Below are 19,481 nucleotides of genomic sequence, written 5' to 3' on the forward strand. Positions count from 1 at the left end.
ACCTCCTCACAATCCCCTCCACCAGTCTGATCATCTGCTCTAGTCCCTCCGCTTTTCTCTCACCCCCATTCACCAACCCTCATATACTCAAGCTCCTCCCCATCCATAGGCTCCATCATGTCACACATTCCTTCAGCCCTGGACCCTTTTTTATCAGCCCCCCAGGGCAGGAGTGGGGTTGAGGGCAGGTCATAGGAGCTGGAGGGGTGACAAGAGAGACAAGGGTCCATACGCAGTGTGAGAGGGGCGATGCTCCGGGGTGCGCGTCAGCGGGGATACCCTGCTGGCCTCTGACCCCACAAACCCGCTGTCTGTCTCTGGAGACACAATGCGTTGATCCTGCAACAGAGGGAAACTTGATCCAATTCGGATCAACACAAGTGATGCTGGCCATAAGACCAGGCAGATTTGGTCTGTAGTTGGAGGGGAGACCACCAAGTACAAGCATACTGATGCATGGTGCTGGTGAATCAGTAAGTGGTATTCCTCCCTCATAATCAGCACTGAACAAATGCCTCAGCATGGTGTTGGGGGGGGGGGGGGGGGCGCTACATTGCTGGAGCCATTTTCTTTTATGGGAGTAAGAAGACTGAAGTTCTGAAGCACATGGTCATTAAACTAAACCCCATGGCCCATTCTGCAGGAACCAGGGTGTTACCTCCAGAGGCAAAGGGCCATATTCCATATTGGAGAATTGCATTGTGCGCTGGAAAACTCTCCTGCAGCTTTAAGCATGGAAATAATGCTTCCCTTCCTTTCTAAGGAGCTGCTCGGTGGTGTTCCAGTGTGCTGTTAAACAGCTGCGGTGGACCACACACCAGAGATGGCTGCATTTCAGCAGCTGAGAAGGCAATTTCTATATACACAGGGCCTTATTTTCAGAGATAGCTTCTGGATCTGTGCCCCAAATTTAGTGACCCCGAGTAAGTGGGAACCCTGCCCTCCATTTCACCCTCCTGGGCGCTTACCTCGGACCGTGAGGATTTTGCCTGACGGAAAGGCTTCTGCGGAAGGTGCTCAGAAATGGTGCTGCCCACCACGCTGGCCATGCTGCTCTGGCGGGATAGTGTCTCCTGCTGCCCCCCGAAGGAGGGCTTGGGGATTGCATCCTGGGGCCTGGCTTTAATAGCCATGTTCCGAGGGAGGGACTCCTCGCCCTGGACAGAGGACAAGCGACTGCTCTTCCTGACCAGCTGCCGGTGTTCCCCTGGCTGCAGGGCGTGCGACTTCCTCTCCAGGGGCTGCCTGTCAGGATGAGAAAGCAACACCAGTCAGAACCTTCCATCAAGATGGGGCAGTGTCCCCTTGTCATAGCTCTGCTGCCATCTGGTCTCCTGCAGCACCGCCAGGTCCAGAGGACTTCCGGAGTCGAAAACTGGGTTAGCTCTGATTCAAAATGAAAATCAGAGTGCTCCACAAAAGGGCTGGGAGACCTGGCCCCTGGGCCCTACTCCTGTGGGCTGTCCCTGGGAGCCCCGATTCCAGGGTGCTCTGACGGGAGGGCTTCCCTCAGAGACTTGGAAGCCCTGGGGGCCGGGCAGGCAGGCTGCTGAGGAGCCGGGTGGGCGTGCTGGCAGGAAACCAGGCAGGTTTCCATTTCAAACACACACACACACACACACGCACACACACCCCTACACACCTCACAGACTGGGCTGTTTGAGCTTTGTTGGCATCACAACTGTCTCTGCGAAACATTTTGATTTCCAGCAACCAGCGAAGTCAGACAAAAAAGGGTTTCATAGGAACCTCTCTGACCAGCTCTATGCAGCTGAGAGTCTGGCCCCGGTGAAGAAAAGCACCTTAAATCACAGGCCCCAGGGCCTCCACATGTATATTGCAATGATGTGGGGAGTCAGTGACCAGATGGGTGGATTTATACCTTAGCTTGATAGCTTTACTCAGGGCAGGGGCAGCATCTTCCTTTACATGTGTACAGCTCCTGGCACCGTTTGGGCCTTTACTGTGGTCTCTGAGTGCCTTACAGGCATTATATAAGTAAACAGCCAGAGCCTCAGTTCCTTGGTTCTCTCCTAGTCAGTAGAATGTGTTCAAGTTTGCATGCTCACTTTTCTTCCCCCCTTCCCACCCCCATTTCTTCCTCCTCTTGGATGTCCTCCTTCTCCTTATTATTTGCTCTGCAATAGACTTGCCCCCAGGGGACAGAGTCCTCTTCGCTTCCGCAGCCAGCTTGCCCTCCAAAGCGGGGCAAGTAATAGCTGAAGGCTCCTTTGTTCTGCTTGTGACTTGGGAGATAGAGAGAGAAGGCGTCTTTGTGCGCCTGGTTTATTATATTTTATCCGGGTAAAGCAAAAGTGGGACTCAGCTCTTATTTAGGTCACCCCCAGACACAATGCCCTGGTAAATATAACACAGAAGAACAGCATGTAGCAGGGGTTAGATTGAGTCCACACTGCCCTGATGCTACCGTCAGTTTCTGCAAAGTTGAAGATTTCATTAAAAAAAAAAAAGAAGCTGAAAAATGTCCAAAAGTGGCTGCTGATTTTGGGAGCCTAACTCAAGAGAGCATCCAGAGGCAATTCAGTTTGTGAGCTCTTTGGGGAAGAAAGCATCTGTCTGTTCGGCGTCTGTACTGCGCCCAGCACAATGGGGTCCCCATCCAGGACTGGGCTCAGAGGCCCTACCACAATACAATACAATCAATCAGTAAGTAAGTCCATTTGAGCACCTAAAGTGCACGAGTTTTGCAGAGGGTTTAACAAAACTCCTGACTCCCCAAACCTATGGAATCAGTTTGTGGGATGGATGATTCATGGGGATAAATTTTCGACATTACTTTTTCCCTTTTTATGCTTAAAGATCTTGCATGTTGCGAAGGCGATTTGTTTAAAATCTCTCTCTCTCTCTCTCTCCCCCCCATGAAATACTGAGGAATAACAACAACAAAGGGCTGATTTTCAGAGATCTCGGGAGAAGCACTAGATGAAGTGACAGGGAATTACAGGTGCCAGACCCACACTGGGCCCTAGATAATTGAGACACACAGAATCAGTGGCCACTTTTGAAAATCTGGGCCTGTCTAGCCACCCTGACTGCAAAGAAAACTTTTCAAATATAACATAATGCTGTGCAGCCTTCCTGAGAAACAACAGCCCCGGACAGGCATGAACTACCCCATTCACCTGTGTGTGTTACCTCTGAACCCTAACAATGGCAAGGCAAGCGCCAGTAATGTAAACTATTTCACAGCTGATCAGCTTAGCAGAAACATAAAGCTCTGCACTTTAGCCTTTGGGTTTCCAACGTGACAGGGCATTTAAACAAAGAAATGACAATAAAACAGTTTTTAATAGACATTTATTTTTTAAATAACAAAAAAGCTTTGTAACGAGTTGTCCCCCCTTCTAACAGATCCTAAATTTTGGGCCTACAGTCAGTTGGTGCTGTCCCTTTAAATTAGTCTCTTATCACTTCCCCTCTCCCCCCAGTTAGTGCAGGATATTCACAGGGCAGGTATTTCGTGCTCCTGAATTACTTACGGCTGAGTGGTCACATGCGTCCTCTCTTCCTTTAATGACAGCATCCCGAGAGAGCTCTCAGCTGTCCCAGCATCCTCTGCAGCAGGGCCATCCACTTCCTGTGGGGAGCCGTTCTCCTCCAGGCCCAGCTGTTCCATGCTCAGAGATTCAGGCAAGGACTTGAAGCTATTGTACCTGGTGGTATGAAAGAGACTGAGTGTCTCTCCATCCAGCCAGAGGTCCCCTTCCTAGTGGCAGCACTACCATGTTCCGGCACCCAGACCCAGTTAAAACACCAGGGGCACTCTGCACCTAAGGATGATGCACCAGCTCCCACTTGATCTGGATTGACTCTCAGCAGCCAGTTTCACAGGACAGGTTAGCCGCCCAGTGCATAAGCAAACAGGGCCCTGGCAGCTCTATCCGAGCAAGGTCGAGTATGGGCAAAAGCTCCTCCCTCACTGCTCTGCCAAAACACCTCAATCCTACCTGGCAGAGGCTCTAATGATTTCGGCACCAAGCTCCCACACAGCTTTGGCAATGCAGATGTGGCTGCCCCTGCCAGGCTAGTATCATGTGTTGGTTTTTCCAGGGGACAAGTCTGAAGCTGCTACACTCATGACTTGTGTGTTCATGGCTGGGTTGGACATAGGCCTCCAGGGGTGGGAACCAATTGCCCTTTGTGCCACGAGAAGTCGATGCTTGAACTCTCGGCCTGAGCGACATCAGTTTCCCCTTCCCATTACAAACATAGTGATGAGGCGAAATGCACCTTTCCCGCACTGGGTGGGCAGTGAAGCTATTCTCACTGCAGAGATCTATGCTGTGTATTCAGAGCCCCTGACCCGCAGGCCCCTTGGTGTGAATGCCTCAGAGAGCTGACACCGGCAAAGAATTGATTTGCCAGAAGTTGAAACATCCCCCTCGGGCACAAAATTACTGTACTGCATGATCACTGCATGGCAGGCACTTGTGTTGCACGGGTGCTGGCTGTGAGCACGTAACATGGAGCGTGCATGTCCATTTCAACACGTCAGCATGCAAGTGGCTGGTTGGGTTAGCGGGGGCAACACTTACTGGCCCAGCAGGTTATCGAAGTCCTTCTCCACTTGAAGCTGCTTGTGCCGAAGGGGCTCGGGAAGCTCTTCTCTCTCCTCCTCCGTCTCGCCACTCGCAGAACTCACCTCTGCGTCCACTTGCATTTGAGCGCGGGCATGCTTTGGAACAGGGGCCTACGGGGCAGAAAGGGGTAAGGTCTGCCCCCAAACCAGAACACCTCTGCCAGAAGGGGGCGCTGCAGGGAATGGTACCGATATGCTGGCTGCAAAGGATCTCAGCAATTTTCTAGTTCAAGCCACAAGTGGAAAGAATCTCAAAAGAAGCCAGGGCTTCTACACCGTGTCGAGACAGCTTGGCACTAATCCAGCTCCAGCCTCTTCCAGCAGGAGGCGCTGTAGGGAAGTGAGTAGGAGCTCTGGCTGTGTGTGTGGATGGGGGTCGGGAGAGCTCACTGCTACTCTAGTTCTGGCCTGACTCAGCAGGAGTCACTGAGGGAACCGGGCAGCAGCAGTGGCTGCAGGCAGGACATCCCCACTACTCCAGTTCCGGGATCTCTCTGTAGGAGGTGCTGAAAGAGGAATCATTTGAAAGCACTTCCAGTCCAATTTTCTGTAATGTCTTGGGAATGAGAAGTGTCAGCAATCACCTTGCCTGGGAAACCTCAGGCCACAGAAACCGAGAGCAGCACGGTGTTTACCTCAGGGTAGGGAGTGCGGAGGGCTGGGATGGGGGCTTGAACTGACGGCCTTGGGGAGGAGAGTGGCGGCTCTGAGACCAGGGTTGGCAAACAGCTGGGAGGCAAGGCTGGCGCAGAGCAACTCCTCGGGGAGGGCAGGATCTGCTGCGCTCGGTCAATCCCATCCTTCAGCTCCTCCAAGCGCATTCCCAGGCGGAATATCTCCCCTTCCACCGCTCTGAAACACACCATGCCAGCAGCAGAGGGGTGAGGGCCTTCAAAACCATGCCCAGGTGGAAAGAAACAGCTCACAGCTTAGAAAGGAAGGATGACCCAGCGGATAAGGCACCAGCATAGGACCCAGGCGATCGGAGTGCAGGTCCCTGCTTTGCTACAGGCTGCTTGGGTGACTCCCTGTGGCCCCCTCCCCATCTGGTAACAATCCTTCCTTTGTTTGGCCTGTCTGTTTGGAATGCAAGCTCGTGGCAGGGACTGTCTCTGGGTGTGCGTACAGTGCCTAGCACACTGGGCTTCTGCTCTGAGACGGGGCACTGGCAACAGAAATAAAACATAACAATTGCCCCATCCTGGAATGCTCTGGGCCAGGTTCTGCAGCAGGGGAACTGCCAGACCAAAGGGCACTAACAGGGGCCGATAGCAGGTGCTTCAGCTTTAGGCTGGCTTCTCCCCTTCCGTGTTTTTACCCTATCTAATATACCTGCAGGTGCTGTTATTGTCCATGTCAGTGAACATCAGGACTAACTTCACGGATGTGGGTGGGGTTACCCTGGATTTACACTGGTGTGGCTGAGATCAGATCTGGTCCACTCTCACCAGCTCTTAGAGCTCATCTGTCACGCAGGGTGACACATGCGGCTCCAGGTCATTGTCTGCAGCGTCAGAGCATCCTTTTAAACATGTGAATAATGAGCCAGGAGAACTCAGCCGACAGAGCTGGCTAGTACGGGATTGGAAAGCAGCAGACAGTAATTCACTGCTTAGGATTCACCGGCCTCATCCCTTCATTAATGTCCGTAAGTATCAATCAGGAAACACAGGTAGATTAGAATAAAACGGCATAATCGCAACAGGACAGTCCAGTGCCACAAACGTGGCTGCATTAATCACACTGATGGACAGTGGCTCATCAGTAGGGAAGTTAGCATTCATTCACGCCCCTTCGCGGCCGGCTGCTCAAAGAAACCCAGCTCTTAAACTCCAATCCCAAAGCCCCTCTCTGTCTAACCAACATTTTCTTTCTTGGGCTCTAACCCCATCATCGCAGTGTCTGAGCCCCTTGTTTATCCTCACCCCCTGGGCAGTGTTGTCGTCTGCCCTTTACAGATGGGCACAGAGAAACGAAGCAATTTGCCCAAAGTCACAGGGTACCTGTAGCCGAGCCCAGAATTGAACCCCTGGTCTTCGGAGTCTCAAGGTGGCACTCTAACCACTGAGCCGTGCTTCCTCTTGATATAACTCATCATTTCAAGAGGACACAGTTTACGGAACAAAGGCAGATGAAAAAAAAGCTACCTGTCTGAATCGAAGTCCCCAAGGGGCCCCGCTGCACCTGGGCGCTGTTGCTCCAGGCGGTACTCTTCCCGGGCCTGCAGATACACTCGCTCCAGAGCATCCTGCGCGTTCTTCAGCCTCGCAAATCCCTACGACGGGGGGCAGCACATCAAAACGTGTGAGTCTGAGCTTTCGCCCCTCCCCCCCCCGGTGTGGAATCCTTACACCAGATGACACACCCAGGACAGCATCTGGCTAGGTCATGGGAGTGGGATTTTGAACTGCAGCCAGGCTGGGCCTGTGAATCCCTGGGGTAACAAAGCCAGGACCACACACACATGCAGCCATCACAAGTCCTCAGGGGAGATAAACCTGGGACCTTCAGAACCAGAAGCATGAGCCTCTGTCAACTGAGATAGAGGGTTACTCCATTAGCTACGCACAAGTAGAAGGCTCTTATCCCCCCTGGGGCCAGCCGTAAGAGGAAACAGGATCACACACACCAAACCAACATATTCCGATGGTGCTAGGAACTATTGAGACAGGCCCAGCACTGGTGCCCCGTGGCACAGGAGGACTAGCTAAGTGCAGCACTGCCGAATGACCTCCTCCCTGCCCCGGTGCCCTGCGTGCACCCCTCCCGACGCCCCGTGAAGAGCTCGTACATTGAAGCTGGGGCCCGGCTGTGAAACTCCATTGCTGTGACTGTGGCATCGCATCGCATCGCCCTGGCGTGACACCGCCCAGCATTGTGAGTCAACCATACAGTGCCATGGCACTGAACAGCCTCAGGCCTGGTGACCCTGCTTCCCTGGGGACACGCGGGGTCTTCTGCGTCGGACTGGAAGGGACCTCGAGAGGTCGTGTAGTCCAGTCCCCTGCACTCATGGCCGGACTAAGTATTATGTGCTTCAGCCCGTCTGGGGTTCTCAGTGACCGAAGGGGCTGCATGCACGTGCCCGGCACTAGACACAACCGCCACTCCACGGATGCCTCCTGGAAATTCCTGGGATCTCAGAGAAGGGGCTAATAAGAGAAGCAGAAAGTAAAGCTGGGTGTACCGAGAGCTGGTCCTGCGGGGTCAGTCTTCCCATTTGGATCAATCCCTCGAAGGATTCCACCTGGATAGGAGGAATAAGGCATTAACTAATGGCCCATGGACCAGACCTACGGGAAGGTAATTCTAATGGTCAATGGTTACAGCATTACAATAGAGCTTAACCTCTTATACCTGCCCCTCCTCTTCCTCACGGTTCCTTTCTTGTCCCCCATCCCTTGCTGGATTCTCCCCCAGAACTGACAAATTCAGCACACCCATTCCCCAAATACGAATGGGTTTCGTTCCACACACCATACTTTGCTCGCTCTGGACCCCACTTGCCTGCATCCCAAATTTCCTTGCCTGACCCGCCAAAGTCTGTGTCAGGGGATCCTCCGGAAACGGTCTCTCCGTAGAGGTGCAGGTGTCAACCCCAGCCAAGCCGGTGAGTGCAGAATGAGCTGGAAAGGATGGAGCCTGGTCTCCTGGTGCTGACGATGGCCCTGGAAGGGAAGACCAATGTAAGAAGATCCCAGCTGTGTCATCTCCCCTCTCTAGGTGACACCAGGACTAAGGGACCACCTCCATCCTAAGCACTACGGCAGGGACAAGCCACAGTCTCCAGATCTGACTCCAGAGCAGTGAAATCAAATACGTTCAGCTCACTCTCAGCAGCTCCCAATGAGTCAGAGAGCCCAGGTGAGAAGCATCTGGGTTTCAGTCTCTGGCGCATGTGCCAATCGGCAGATGGAATTCCTTGCGAATGAGCATCTGCCTTGGCCACGGGGCTGCACCAGGATGAACAATCAGCCCTGCTCGGCTCTCTTTGCTTCTCCCACGGCCACTGAGAAGATGGTGGGGGATACTGAGAGCTTGTACAAATGGTGCCAACTCCATTGAGGTCACTGGCATTGTGGCCGCTTGTGCCAGTGATGAACTGGGACTCAGGCCAACACTGGACCACATCCTTCCCTTACAGAGACACGCAGGGACTGCACATGGGCAGCACGGATGCAGCTGCAACCACTGGGCAGGTGATGACAAGATGCTGCATGAGAGGGGTCCCAGCAATGGTGGGCAGTACAGGCACGGGGTAGGGAGGGGCGCAAGATGAATGGATCCTGCACACCAGAACGAGCAGCGTCTGCCAGAGCACAGTACCCCTACCACCATGCTGGAGTCCTGGGAGCTGGAGCATAGGCTAGCGATGATGGACAGTATATCCAGCTGCTGGTGGGTGGCATGCATCCAGATTCCTCTGCTGGCATTTGGTCTGGAGCTGTTCCCATCCGTGCTGCCCCAGTTGTGAACAGCTGGAGAACAGCAGGAGTAAGGGAGCAGCTTATTGCCAGGCAGGAAGGACGGGGGCGGCAGAACGAGAGGAAAAGCAGCTGCATCAACAGACTCTCCAGTGCCTCAAACCCACCTTCATCCAGACCTGCTGGCAGGGCTGGAGCTGGGTTGGTGCTGAACTCTGCTGTCCGGGTCTGTGGGATGCTGAAAGCCATGACCTTGGAGCCATGGGCCACGGTCCCCATGTGAACGCTGTGGCTGGGCTTTGGCGGGTCGGCGTACAAGCTCACCTGAGGGGTGGGGAGAAAGCAGAGCAGAGAATTCTGGTCAATTCTGACACTGACCCTCAGCATCCAGATACCAACTGATTCAGCTGGACAGCTTGTGGGAAGCACCAGCTCTTTGTGTTGCTTTAGCCTGGGGGATATTCTTACATGCTGGCCTTGGGGTAATGCTCTGCACTGCCGTAAAGGAGCTCCGGCTCCCATTCCCTGCTCTGATCTCCCACTGCCCAAGCGGGGAGAGGCTGAGAACACCATGCACAGAGAGGGCTCATCTCGGGGGGTGTCTGTGACGTTGCACCACATAACACTTTATAGAAATATGCTTATGAACGTAAATATGACATAACTGGAATATGTTTTATGCTACATATGCCATGTAACGTATCTTTGCAAAGGTTATTTTCTACTGCATGTATTCAGCCTATTCGTATGCATGTAGCATTTTTATATCTGAAGTTATGAGCGTTGGCTCTGGGCTTGTATTTAAAGCGTTTGCTGTAGAGAGCACCTAAGGCAGATTTGGTCAACATTGTATTTCAACAATTTCCATCCCACCACCAACCTCAGCCTGGTCCAGTCCACACAAGAGATCCACTTCCTGGACACTACAGTGCTAATTAACAATGGCCACATAAACACCACCCTATACCGGAAACCTACTGACCGCTATTCCTACCTGCATGCCTCCAGCTTTCACCCTGACCACACCACACGATCCATCGTCTACAGCCAAGCTCTGCGATACAACCGCATTTGCTCCAACCCCTCAGACAGAGACAAACACCTACAAGATCTCTGTCAAGCTTTCTTACAACTACAATACCCACCTGCAGAAGTAAAGAAACAGATTGATAGAGCCAGAAGAGTTCCCAGAAGTTACCTACTACAGGACAGGCCTAACAAAGAAAATAACAGAACGCCACTAGCCATCACCTTCAGCCCCCAACTAAAACCCCTCCAACGCATTATTAAGGATCTACAACCTATCCTAAAGGATGACCCAACACTCTCACAAGTCTTGGGAGACAGGCCAGTCCTTGCCTACAGACAGCCCCGCAACCTGAAGCAAATACTCACCAACAACCACATACCACACAACAGAACCACTAACCCAGGAACTTATCCTTGCAACAAAGCCCGTTGCCAATTGTGCCCACATATCTATTCAGGGGACACCATCACAGGGCCTAATAACATCAGCCACACTATCAGAGGCTCGTTCACCTGCACATCCACCAATGTGATATATGCCATCATGTGCCAGCAATGCCCCTCTGCCATGTACATTGGTCAAACTGGACAGTCTCTACGTAAAAGAATAAATGGACACAAATCAGATGTCAAGAATTATAACATTCATAAACCAGTCGGAGAACACTTCAATCTCTCTGGTCACGCAATCACAGACATGAAGGTCGCTATCTTAAAACAAAAAAACTTCAAATCCAGACTCCAGCGAGAAACTGCTGAATTGGAATTCATTTGCAAATTGGATACTATTAATTTAGGCTTAAATAGAGACTGGGAGTGGCTAAGTCATTATGCAAGGTAGCCTGTTTCCTCTTGTTTTTTCCTACCCCCCCCCCGATGTTCTGGTTTAACTTGGATTTATACTTGGAGAGTGGTCAGTTTAGATGAGCTATTACCAGCAGGAGAGTGAGTTTGTGTGTGTATGGGGGTGGGGGGGATGTGAGAAAACCTGGATCTATGCAGGAAATAGCCCGACTTGATTATGTAAAGAGTTGTCACTTTGGATGGGCTAGCACCAGCAGGAGAGTGAATTTGTGTGGGGGGGTGGAGGGTGAGAAAACCTGGCTTTGTGCTGGAAATGGCCCACCTGTTGATCACTTTAGATAAGCTATTACCAGCAGGACAGTGGGGTGGGAGGAGGTATTGTTTCATATTCTCTGTGTGTATATAAAGTCTGCTGCAGTTTCCACGGTAAACATCTGATGAAGTGAGCTGTAGCTCACGAAAGCTCATGCTCAAATAAATTGGTTAGTCTCTAAGGTGCCACAAGTACTCCTTTTCTTTCATTGTATGAAGGGGTTATTCAAGTAAATGGAAGTACTTGGCTAACAATGGACCTTAATAGACACCAATCCACATCTGAGCTTTCCTGGGAACATTCGGGTTAACATGTGGGAAATGGCTCGGCCTGTAGAGAACTGAGTCATGCATGGACATGTGACTTGCCCATGTGACTCCGAAACTCCATCTTGTAGCTGTGATTCTACACAGGGGGAGAGAGAGGTTTCCACCCACAAGAGAGAGGCTATATAAGCCCCTGAAAATCCCTCCATTTTGTCTTCAGCTGTCTAAAGAGATAGCCTCTCCACCCCAAAGAGATGTCTGAAAGAAACTGGAACAAAGGACAGGAACTACAGGGAGTGTGAGTGATTGCTGGACCCAGACTAGGAGGAAGTCCAGTCTGTAAAAGAAGCAAATTGGAACATCTCCGAGGGTGAGATTTACCTGCATTTAAGTTTCTTACTGTATTAGGCTTAGACTTGCGCGTTTTCTTTTATTTTGCTTGGTAATTCACTTTGTTCCGTCTGTTATTACTTGGAACCACTTAAATCCTACTTCTTGTATTTAATAAAATCACTTTTTACTTATTAATTAACCCAGAGCAAGTATTAATACCTGGGGGAGCAAACAGCTGTTCATCTCTCTCTATCAGTGTTATAGAGGGCAAACAATAGATGAGTTTACCCCGTATAAGCTTTATACAGAGTAAAACAGATTTATTTGGGGTTTGGATCCCATTGGGAACTGGGTGTCTGGGGTTGGAGACAGGAGCACTTCTTAAGCTCTTAAGCCTGCAGCTTTTGGGGGACGTGGTTCAGACCTGGGTCTGTGTTTGTAGCAGGCTAGCATGTCTGTCATGACCAGGCAGGGCTCTGAAGTCCCAAATGGCCGGGGAAAATGGGCTTAGAGTGGGTCCTAGCACATCAGGTGGCAGTCCAACGGGGTTCCTGTGACCCAGCCTGTCACAGTGTCTAGCAGCACCAGCTGTGGGATTCTGTCACACTAGGAGCCAGCTCCACCACTAACCATTTTGCTGCCCTAAGCTACTGCTCATCCTGCCTCTCACATTGCTAGTGGGGTTTCTGAGGGACTGCAGAAGTCTCACCCAGCCTTCCTGAGCCAGGAGAGCAGAGACTAGTAAACACCAGCTCAGTCTGGCCTTACCACCCCTTATATTGCCCTAGAAGACCTCGATCTCTACTTCAAGGAACAGCAAATGCAGCATATTCCCAGAACATCAGTGCAGGACTAATGACTGGGGTAGGTGCATCAGGGTGGATGGGATGGATGGGGACAAGAGTGTAATACAGGACTCAGAAGATATGTATTTACACGTACACTCAAATCTATGCGTAGCCCACATGCACAAAACTGCATGCACACACATATCCACCTTGATATGTCCATTAAGATTTTGGGCACATAAAGCGCTGAAAGCAGAAATCTCTCCCCGAACTATTTTCCAGCCAAACTCTTTCTTTGGCTCCCTTGTTATCCCGGAAGGAGCAACAAGGATACTCATACTAGTTGGCACCAGGATACCCATGTTGGCTGGCAGCGCCTCTCTTTTAAGTTGCACTTCACATCCTCACAATAAAATGCAATCCATTCAGAAACAGTATCATAGCCTCAGCACCAAGGCACTTATCTCTGCCTTCTTCCTCCTGGGCCCCTTTCCCAGCTCTCATCCCTCCTCTGCTGGCAGAGGACATAGGGGATTATGGAAATCCAGCACCATCTGCTCACTCCCGTGCTGTGAAGCATGGCTCAGAACCCATCTCCTACTCCCCACGTTAACCAAGATCTGGGAGGAGTTTCCCCCAAAGCTCTTCCTTTCATTCCATTTTTGGTAGCAAATCTCTCCTCATATGACAGGCATTCCCATTCCATAACCCTAACCATTTTTGTTGCCCTTTTCTGAACCTCTTCCAATTCCAATATATCATTTTTGAGATGGGGAGACCACATCTGCACACAGTATTCAAGATGTGGGCATACCATTGATTTATATAGATATTTTATGTCTTATTATTTATCCCTTTCTTAATGATTCCCAACATTCTGTTTGCTTTTTTGACTGTCGCTGCACATTGAGTGGATGTTTTCAGAGAACCATCCACGATGACTCCAAGATCTCTTTCTTGAGTGGTAACAGCTAATTTAGACCCCATCATTTTATATGTTTAGTTGGGATTATGTTTTCCAATGTGCATTACTTTGCATTTATCAACACTGAATTTCATCTGCCATTTTGTTGCCCAGTCACGCAGTTTTGTGAGACCCCTTTGTAGCTCTTCGCAGTCTGATTTGGATTGAACTATCTTAAGTAGTTTTGTATCATCTGCAACTTTTGCCACCTCACTGTTTACCCCTTTTTCCAGATCATTTATGAATATGTTGAATAGGACTGGGCCCGGTACAGACCCCTGGGGGACACCACTATTTATCTCTCTCCATTCTGAAAACTGACTATTTATTCCTACCCTTTATTTCCTATCTTTTAACCAGTTCCCAATCCATGAGAGGACCTTCCCTCTTATCCCATGACAACTTACTTTGCTTAAGAGCTTTTGGTGAGGGACCCTGTCAAAGGCTTTCTGAAAAACTAAGTACACTGTATCCACGGGATCCCCCTCGTCCACATGCTTGTTGACCCCCTCAAAGAAATCTAGTAGATTGGTGAGACATGATTTCCCTTTACAAAAACCATGTTGACTCTTCCCCAACAAATCATGTTCATCGACGTGTCTGACAATTCTGTTCTTTACTATAGTTTCAAGCAGTTTGCCCGGTACTGAATTTAGGCCTGTAATTGCCAGGATTGCCTCTGGAGCAACCCTTTTTAAAAAATTGGTGTCACATTAGCTATCCTCCAGTCATCCAGTACAGAAGCTGATTTAAATGATAGGTTACAGACCACAGTTAGCAGTTCTGCAATTTCACATTTGAGTTCCTTCAGAACTCTTGGATGAATGCCATCTGGTCCTGGTGAGATTTGTCACCTAAAAAGAATGGCTCAGGTTTGGGAAGCTCCCTCACATCCTCAGCCGTGAAGACGGATTCATTTAGTTTCTCCACAATGGCCTTATCGTCCTTGAGTGCGCCTTTAGCATTTCAATCATCCAGTGGCCCAAATGGTTGTTTAGCAGGCTTCTTGCTGCTAATGTATGTTAGGATATAGATATTCAAGCCTGTCTGTAAAGACCTATACTTTAAGAATTTAGGTATATGTTTATCATTAAGCTAGTTATAGAGGTATAAAAGAAAGAATCTGTGTAAGGGCCTCCTCTCACTGTGACAGTCTGAGGCCCTGTTCTTAGGCTAAGGCCTTTGGCTAAGCAACAGAGGCAGCCATAAGCTGGGAAGTGATCGGTCACATCCTCACATTCCAAACTAGTCACATTGAAATAAGGCAATCTGGGGCTGTTGGAAAGGTGATCCGATCTATCACCCCCAGAGAAAGGGAAGAGCCTAGAAGATGTAAAAGGAAATTTAGTTTGGTAGTTTTCTCTCTGGTAAGAACTCAACTTATCAATAGACACAGCTGGGAAACCTTTATGTCTTTATAGATGTAGTTGTGAAATACTCACTTCTGTATTGTTTTGTCATTATAGTTCCCCCTTTATTATTGTTTATTTGCATGGTCTCTGTCTGATTCTGTGATTGTTTCTGTCTGCTGTATAATTAATTTTGCCGGGTGTAAACTAATTACGGTGGTAGGATATAATTGGTTAGCTAATCATGTTACAATATGTTAGGATTGGTTTGGTAAATTTCAGTAGAATGATTAGTTAAGGTATAGCTAAGAATATTACTATATAAATTTGAGGCAAACAGGAAGTAAGTTGGGATTTGAAAATAAGGAAAAAGGAACTTGGGTTTAAGCTTGCTGGAAGGTCACCCCAATAAACATTGAATTGTTTGCACCTTCAGACTTCGGGTATTGTTGCTCTCTGTTTACGCGAGAAGGACCAGGGAAGTGAGAGGGTAAAGGAATAAGCCCCCTAACGATGTACTTAAAATGTTTTTGCTATTACTTTATGAGGCTTTGGCTAGCTGTTCTTGAAATTCTTTTTGGGCCTTCCTAACTATATTTTTACACTTCATTTGCCAGAGTTTATGCTCCTTTCCATTTTCCTTAATAGGATTTAACTTCCACTCTTTAAAGCATGCCTTTTTGCCTCTCACTGCTTCTTGTACTTTGTTTACGTTGTTGGCACTATCTTGGTTCTCTTACTAAGGTTTTTAATTCGGGGTATACATTTACGTTGAGCCTCTATGATGGTGTCTTTAAAAAGTTTCCACGCAGCTTGCAGGGATTTCACTTTGGGCACTATACCTTTTAATTTCTGTTTAACTAACGTCCTCATTTTTGTGTAGTTGCCCTTTCTGAAATGAATTGCTCCTGTGGTGGGCTGTTGTGATGTTTTCCCCGCCACAGGGATGTTAAATTTAATTATATTATGGTCACTATTACCAAGCGATTCAGCTATATTCACTTCTGGGACCAGATCCTGTACTTCACTTACAACTAAATGAAGAATTGCCTCTCCTCTGATGGGTTCCAGGACTAGCTGCTGAAAGAAGCAGTCATTTAAGGTGTCAAGAAACTTTATCTCTGCATCCCATCCTGGAGGTGACATGTACCCAGTCAATAATGGGGATAATTGATTATTGAGTTTTTTATTTTTATAGCCTCTCGAATCTCCCGGAGCATTTCAGTCACTATCACCATCCTGATCAGGTGGTCAGTAGTACATCTCTGCTGCTATATTCTTATTGCTCAGGTATGTAATTACTATCCATAGAGATTCTACGGTACAGCTGTATTGGCCATGGTGAGCAGCTTGCTCGGAACCCGTCGGGCTTCAGCTTCAATTAGCAGCCACCCCGGAACCTGCCCCACAGAGCAGAAATCGATGCATTTCTCTCCATACGGAGTTGGTGGCTAAAGTGCAGTTTACAGGTCAAAACTGCTCCAAGTTCTCCAACGCAGCCCCTGGCTAGTGCGATGGGCAGAGTCCACGAGTTTCAGCAGATGTTTCATTCCCAGCTAGATAGCCTTGTTGCTGGAGAGGTGCATGCTGGAAGTTGGAGCTAGAGATGGGCAAAATTTTTTGCAGCAAATAGTAAATTTGCTGAAAAATGCATTGGGGGGGGGGGGGCGGGATTGAAACTATTCGCAAATTCAGGTCAAATTTAACTAATAGTTTGAGCCAAAAAAAAGAATTCGGAAATGTTTGTGAAACGAATCGTTCCAACGTTTAGTTTTGAATCAACAATGAAAAGTTTTGTGCACCCTCGATTCATTATTTTTTCTTTGGGTTTTTCATTTCAGTGAGAGAACCTGGAAAAAAAAATCAGTTTTGATTGGAAACTAACCAAATTCTTTTTCTGTATTTTTCGGTTTCGCCCCCAAACAAAAATAATCAATTGTTTGCCCAGCTCTCTCCTCTTCATACATTTTAGCCATGGAGCGTTGCCTGGAACCAGCAACATGAGAGAGCAGTCACTCAACACACGTCAGACACGAAGGAGGACGCACAGCACCGAACCTAATTACTGAGGGGAAGAAGAGAGTATACAAGGCGTGGATCTACATGGAAAAGGAATGCATCGTATCCCAGGAGCTCACACAAATACATAACTGCATGTGAATCCTCATACAATTACACATTCACAAAAGCATGCACATGTTCCCCTGGACAGGTCTTTCTGGCTTTGAGAATTATTCATTCAGGAGGCAGGACCAGTACCGTGCGACATAGGTGACACCCCCATAGGGCAGGCAGTGGATTACAAAAGGCAAATGTTTTCCAGAACTAGTCACGTTAGGCAGTTTGCGAGCTACCCACTGGCTGGAGAGGGCTGGCTCAGCTCATTCATCAGCTGTACAACCAACGTGTCCGGGGAGAGGACAAACCCAGAGGGGAGGTGAATGTGCTGAATGGATTTGTCCTTGCGAACAGCCAGCCCCGTCGGGTCGGTGCCAGGCAGTTTTATGCCGGAACGCAGCAAGAGACCGGCTCTTGGGAATGGAAACGGAAAGAATTTGTGACTTGTACAGCCAAAAAACATATTTACCGCATTTATTTATAACAGAGACCGGGGGACTTGCACGCACATAGCAAGAGACGTTGCCTGGCTCAGAGCGTACACAATCTAAAGAGACGAGACAGACAAAAGGTAGGAGATTATTATCCGCACTTTAATATGGGAAATCGAGGCAGAGAGAGATTGAAAGTGACCCGCCCCCAGCCACAGGGTGAGCCAGTGTCAGAGCAGGGAATAGAACCTACAGCTCAGCGCCTTACCGACAAGACCATCCTTCTTCCCCAGACTGCCTGTAATTTCAACAGGTGGCTTCTATTCTAATTGGGGACTGACTGGAAGGATTGTTTAGTGCCAGAATGAGACCCGTGGACTGTCACGGTGTTGTGAGCAGAGGGAAGGCACCTGTCCCAAAGCCAGTGGGACAGCCCTGATTCACAGCCTGCAAGACAATTAGAGTCTCGAGTTCACCTGGGAACATGCCTTACCCAACAACACAAGATGATGGAGGGAGGAAGTGCGGGCCAGTGGTTATGACACTAGCAGAGATGCGAGAGAACTAGGTTCAAGTCCCTCCTCCGTTACTGACTCTCCTGTATGACCTTGGGCAAGTCACTTAGCCTCTCTGTGCTCAGTCCCCCATCTGTACAATGGGTATAACAGCCCTGCCCTACCTCACAGAGGTGTTGTGAGGATAAACACATTAAAGATTGTGAGGGGCATACTACAGAGAAGGACGGCATGGAAGTACCTAAGATCGATAATGTCAGCACACTATCAACACCACATCAGCGTCAAGATAACACAGTGCGATAACCCGGGACACACAACATTATGCCATTGCTTGGACACAAATACTGCTGGGGCACCGGGTGATGACTGCATCCTGTAATGCACAGTCCAGTGTCCCCCACCCACAAATGCATGATGGCTGCTCTAGGCGATCCATTAGCTGAAGAGAGAAGCCTTCATGCTCTGATGATCAAAGATAAGAACTTGAAACAGAAAGAAAAGAAAAGCGCTCTGGAGATTAGAGAGATACACATTTGATTTGCGGGAAAAGACCCAGGGTGGTGGCCCACGACCAAGACACTTGGTGACCTGCCTGCAAATGCTACGGCACTCCCACCATATAGCCTAAGCTTCCAGCAATTGGAAGTTCCCACCATTCTTACAGAATTTTCTGCCTCTGGAAGCAGAGGGGGGTGTGTGCCTGGGAACATGCATGTTTTTATATATAAATACACACACTAGCTAATCGCTTGCAGTGATTCAGAAAGCCTCGGCGGGTGCCAGCAAGACCTTTCGGGCTAATAAAATAGTCACTGACTATGATAAGTCATAGGCTTAAGAGCCTAATTCTTTCTTACTTAAAGACACACTGCAGTGCTCCTCCAAAAGGGGTCCAGAGGGAATGCATAGCAGGTCCTGCTCTCTGTTCGTTTCGGCCAAACCTTCAGTCTTAAGCCGGCTTCCATGTTTGCACCCACGATCAGGGCCTTAGATCTGTTCAGGCATTTATATTACACTCATCCCTGGTGGAGCTGAGACCCCTAGTGATCTACCTGACCTAAAGTGCTGGCCCAAAACACCCCCCCTCTTCACACCCCAATTCTTTTCACCTGCAATTTGTGTGCACAACAAATGGAGGCTAGCATTTGTAAATCTGTCTCTTTCGGTCTTACTTCTAACCAGCAAGCCCTTTCCCTTAAGGGGACTAAGGGACGGCTTCCCCAGAGGAATGAGGGGGCTGGCGGTACTGATCCTATGTAGAATTCTGACAAAGAAGCGATGCTCTCTGCTGGTGATGAGCTCTGGTCTATAATAAAGCTAATGCGACTTTCCCTATATTGAGGGTTAGTCTTTCCGAACGGTTAGAACAAGGAATTGGGAGTCAGGACTCCTGGGTTCTTTCCCAGCTCTGACTGAGCTGTGTAACTTTGGGCAAGTCACTTGGGGCCTGATTTTCAGCAGTGCTGAGCGCCAGCAACTGGATGGAGGGGTGGGGGGTTCAGCTCTTCCGTAAATCAGGTCCTTCACATTCTCCGTTCCTCTGT

At 49.1% G+C, this 19,481-nt stretch overlaps 1 protein-coding gene across 4 annotated transcripts in view; it reads right to left on the reverse strand.

Moving 5' to 3' along the window:
* The window catches only part of AKNA (AT-hook transcription factor), a 73,508-nt gene that overhangs the window by 17,550 nt on the left and 36,477 nt on the right, over positions 1-19,481 (reverse strand). For all 4 annotated transcript variants that reach the window (XM_075120653.1, XM_048822772.2, XM_075120652.1 and 1 more), the window contains exons 5-13: positions 9,192-9,348; positions 8,108-8,268; positions 7,788-7,847; positions 6,748-6,875; positions 5,236-5,452; positions 4,557-4,711; positions 3,501-3,674; positions 969-1,245; positions 233-339 (exon numbers count right to left, since the gene is read on the reverse strand). In XM_075120653.1, the coding sequence (XP_074976754.1) occupies positions 233-339; positions 969-1,245; positions 3,501-3,674; positions 4,557-4,711; positions 5,236-5,452; positions 6,748-6,875; positions 7,788-7,847; positions 8,108-8,268; positions 9,192-9,348 (1,436 nt within the window). The remainder of the gene's footprint in view (positions 1-232; positions 340-968; positions 1,246-3,500; positions 3,675-4,556; positions 4,712-5,235; positions 5,453-6,747; positions 6,876-7,787; positions 7,848-8,107; positions 8,269-9,191; positions 9,349-19,481) is intronic.

The sequence above is a fragment of the Caretta caretta genome, chromosome 16 (assembly GCF_965140235.1).
Source record: "Caretta caretta isolate rCarCar2 chromosome 16, rCarCar1.hap1, whole genome shotgun sequence".
In the NCBI taxonomy this organism is placed as follows: Eukaryota; Metazoa; Chordata; order Testudines; family Cheloniidae; genus Caretta; species Caretta caretta.